Below are 3,438 nucleotides of genomic sequence, written 5' to 3'. Positions count from 1 at the left end.
ACCTAGATTGCATGGCCCTTTCTCCTCTCGTCACTCAGATAGATCTAACCAAAAAAGCTATTTATATCAGCAATAGGATAGGTCACAAAGTTAGTTAGTTAGTTAGTTATTTGAAAGTGTTAAGAGTATGCACACACTCTACTCGTTAGTCCCTCACACTCTCACATAGCATGAAATGATTTTCCACCTTTGTATTGGTTATATTTTAATGCCCAAGCTCTTAAATACCACCTTCGAATGAATAAAATTGATAACTATTAGTACATCAATCCACCTATGGTTGAATGAGACAAGGTCACCAATTACCATGATAAACCTCCCTTCTTGTACACATAGTTGCATAGCTTAATATTTTAGGCATCTATTGTGGTTTTCATTATGGTTGAAGTATGACGTGAAAGGTTATAATGTGACTTGATTTAATTTCAATCCATTCTTAATTTTGATTTTGTAAAAAGTAACGAAGATATAACACAGGAATCTATAGTTTTTTTAAGGAAGCATGTTAATATTTTTCAATTGAAAATATTATAGAAAATAAATTCAATAAATTGTAATATAAATATATATGTATAGTACACATTTAGCACATTCTTATATAATATTTATTTTTACAAGATTTCGTAGATCTTTCCGAAATGGTATATGGTATTGTCAATGGGACACCGTCATCTCATTCTCAATGAAGCATTCGACTATTTAGGCTTAAAAATAAAATAAGTGTACCAACAGCTTAAGATAAAAGATACATAATAACCATAAATATTTTGGAAATTCCATTTATTTTCTGCGAAGTCACAGAATTCCCGATGGACACAGAAATAATTTTGAAGAAATACAAGTAATTTTTAGCAAATTTCAGGAAGCCGTTATAGTTTGTCAGATTCTCTGAGAGTTGACACTGTTCATATTTCTGATCTAACTGGTTCAGTGCTCGTGGTCCCAATATAATCGACCAAACGTTGCATGTTAATCCAAGAGGATCCTCCTTCACTTGTTGCTTGCCTTATAGTTTCTGTAATTTCTTTACTCTTCCTCCTCATCTCTTCCCCTTCTTTGCTTCCCACCAGAAGTTTGACAGCTGCTGAAATCTCTCCCCGCTCTATCACTCCGTCGTCCCTACACGTCTCTAACCTTAATCCAATCTTCCACTGGTTAACCACGAGCATTCTATGGGTGTATTGATCAGTCGCCTGTGGAAAAACCAACATGGGAACCCCCAAACTCAGGCTCTCCAACGTTGAATTCCACCCGCCGTGGGTGAAGAAACCCCCAACAGAAGGATGAGATAAAACTGACAATTGAGTACACCACGGAATCACAAGAGCTTGATTTTTGGTTTTCTCCAAAAATCCCTCTGTTAGAACGTCGCCATCATCATCAGAACCTAACATGCCTGGACGGACTACCCACAGGAAATTCTGCCCACTTTCCAATAAACCCATCGCTATCTCTTCCACTTGAATTTTGGACATGCGAGCTAGGCTTCCAAAGGAAACGTAGAGAACAGAAGATCTCGCCTTCGAATCCAGCCACTGCGAACAATCCTTTTCCTCCCACAGACTTAATGACGTGGAATTCACAGAAATCTCCTTATGCTTGCACTCGGATTCCAGATAAACTGATGGAAGAAACGGACCGAGTGAGCAGATTGGAGCTGCTGTTTCTTGAACTGCATCGCTTGCTTCTCTTTCCAGTTCGTACACTGTATTTCCGATAATCCACTCTGTCTCTTCTAGTAAAGAGAGCTGTTCCACAACAAGTCTATGGAGTACACTCGAGGCATCGCCCGTCTGGATATCTTGGGGCAGATCTTCGGGCTGCAATGGAGGAAGACCCGGAATGTAGTCAATTATGTCCTTGGGGTCTGTAAAAAGAAAGACATTGCTCGTTATATTTCAAAATACCTAAATCTATCTTTCAATTCAGAAGGGAGGAGAATGAGTGCACCTTCTTTTCTAGGCGGAAAGTGACAGTTGGAAATAATCATGGAGATATGTCTGTAGATGGTATATACACTGACAGACTGCGACCAGAATGCGATGAAAGGAAGCTCTAATTTCTTGGCGACATGAAAGGCCCAAGTAAGAAAGGAGCTGCTGATAATACACGAGAACGGGGGCTTGCCCGCTTTTGCATTGAGGTGACTTTGTATCAGACCTTCCGCAGAGTCTCTCATTTCGTTCCTTATACATCGGTGAAACTCCGAAGAATTGGTCGCTCGGTCAAAATCCAGCGGTAGACCGTCTGAAACCTGTGAGAAACGAATGTTTGAATTCGGACCAACTAAATTCCAGTCGTGATAACTGCGGGCTTTCATCATTTTGGAATGATTGCATTCGGTGTTGATGAAGGTGACGAGAATGCCTTTGGAAGAAAGCATCTGAGAGAGGTGTATCAAGGGATTTATGTGGCCCTGAACTGGGTATGGTATAATCAAAACATGGGGAGCCATAGATAACAGTTAGCTCTTTGCTCGTGAAATTACGACAGGGAAGTGCGCGCACTCTCCCTTCTCGGACGAAAGTAGGTAGAAATATCTCTCACGTTGTAATGATTAAACCAACTAGAAGTTTAGGAATCTCGTCCTTCATGTGTAATGAATGATACTTATCTTTATGATGTCATTGCGTACGCAAATGAAACGCAGATGCACGATTTGATGCTATTCTGAGAAGGATAAGGGTATGAAATCACATGCAGGGTTGGAATTTCAAAACACAACTTTTTTTAAAATTCGATGGTGTCATCTTCAAAGTTTCTGTAATTTATTCTAATAATTTTGTCCTTATCACATGTGAAGAACATTGTACACATGTGCATCTCTATGATTAATGATTAACCATATATAGTGCATAAAGTTGAGGGTTTACCCAAGAAAAAAAATAGTATCAAATTCTATCCTTGATCACATGTGAAGAGCATTGGTACACGTGCATGTCCATGATTAACCCTATATAGTGCATGAAGTTGAGGGTTTACCATAGAAAAAAATTGGTTAGGAGGGGATTAGGAGGGGATTAGGAGGAGATTGTTACGCAAGCTTAAATATTAAGGACCCTCTATCATGTAGTGAAACAATAATTAGCTTCTCTTTTTTCAACTTGTCTTTTCATTTGTCTCGTCCCTTCAGTATTATATTATTTTTTTTAAAAGACAAAGATAAAAGTACAACAAACAATTCAATAATTTATTATAGGATGGTTACGATTTGTTTACATAATCTGTAACTCGCCTTGAAATCGTAAATTGATTGACCACATCAACATACACATTTAATACAAATTCACTCGAAGGTAACCACAAACTATTTGGAAATTGGAATCTATCTCTCTCAACGTTAGAGAGGGCTCTCTTTGTTTCATCACTTAGATGTTAAGCTAGGTGTGAAGCTAAGTAGTTATGAGTTTTAAAGACATGATATGAGTTTTAAAGACA

The 3,438-nt window shown here is 38.2% G+C and overlaps 1 protein-coding gene across 1 annotated transcript; it reads right to left on the bottom strand.

Annotated features, from left to right (window-relative positions):
* Positions 1–779: 779 nt before the first annotated feature.
* LOC149197685 (UDP-glycosyltransferase 86A1-like) lies at positions 780–2,491 on the bottom strand. The gene is made up of 2 exons (XM_089403966.1): positions 1,951–2,491; positions 780–1,867 (listed from the first exon to the last, which is right to left on the bottom strand). The coding sequence occupies exons 1-2, from the start codon at positions 2,453–2,455 to the stop codon at positions 906–908; spliced, it is 1,467 nt and encodes a 488-aa protein (XP_089260092.1). The 5' UTR covers positions 2,456–2,491; the 3' UTR covers positions 780–905.
* Positions 2,492–3,438: the final 947 nt, after the last annotated feature.

This window comes from Pinus tabuliformis, chromosome 2_2 (genome assembly GCF_031772625.1).
Source record: "Pinus tabuliformis cultivar Carrire ecotype Pingquan chromosome 2_2, CPIR1, whole genome shotgun sequence".
NCBI lineage: Eukaryota > Viridiplantae > Streptophyta > Pinopsida > Pinales > Pinaceae > Pinus > Pinus tabuliformis.
Note: the sequence above shows the minus strand (reverse complement) of the source record. Positions and strands in the feature narration are given on the sequence as shown.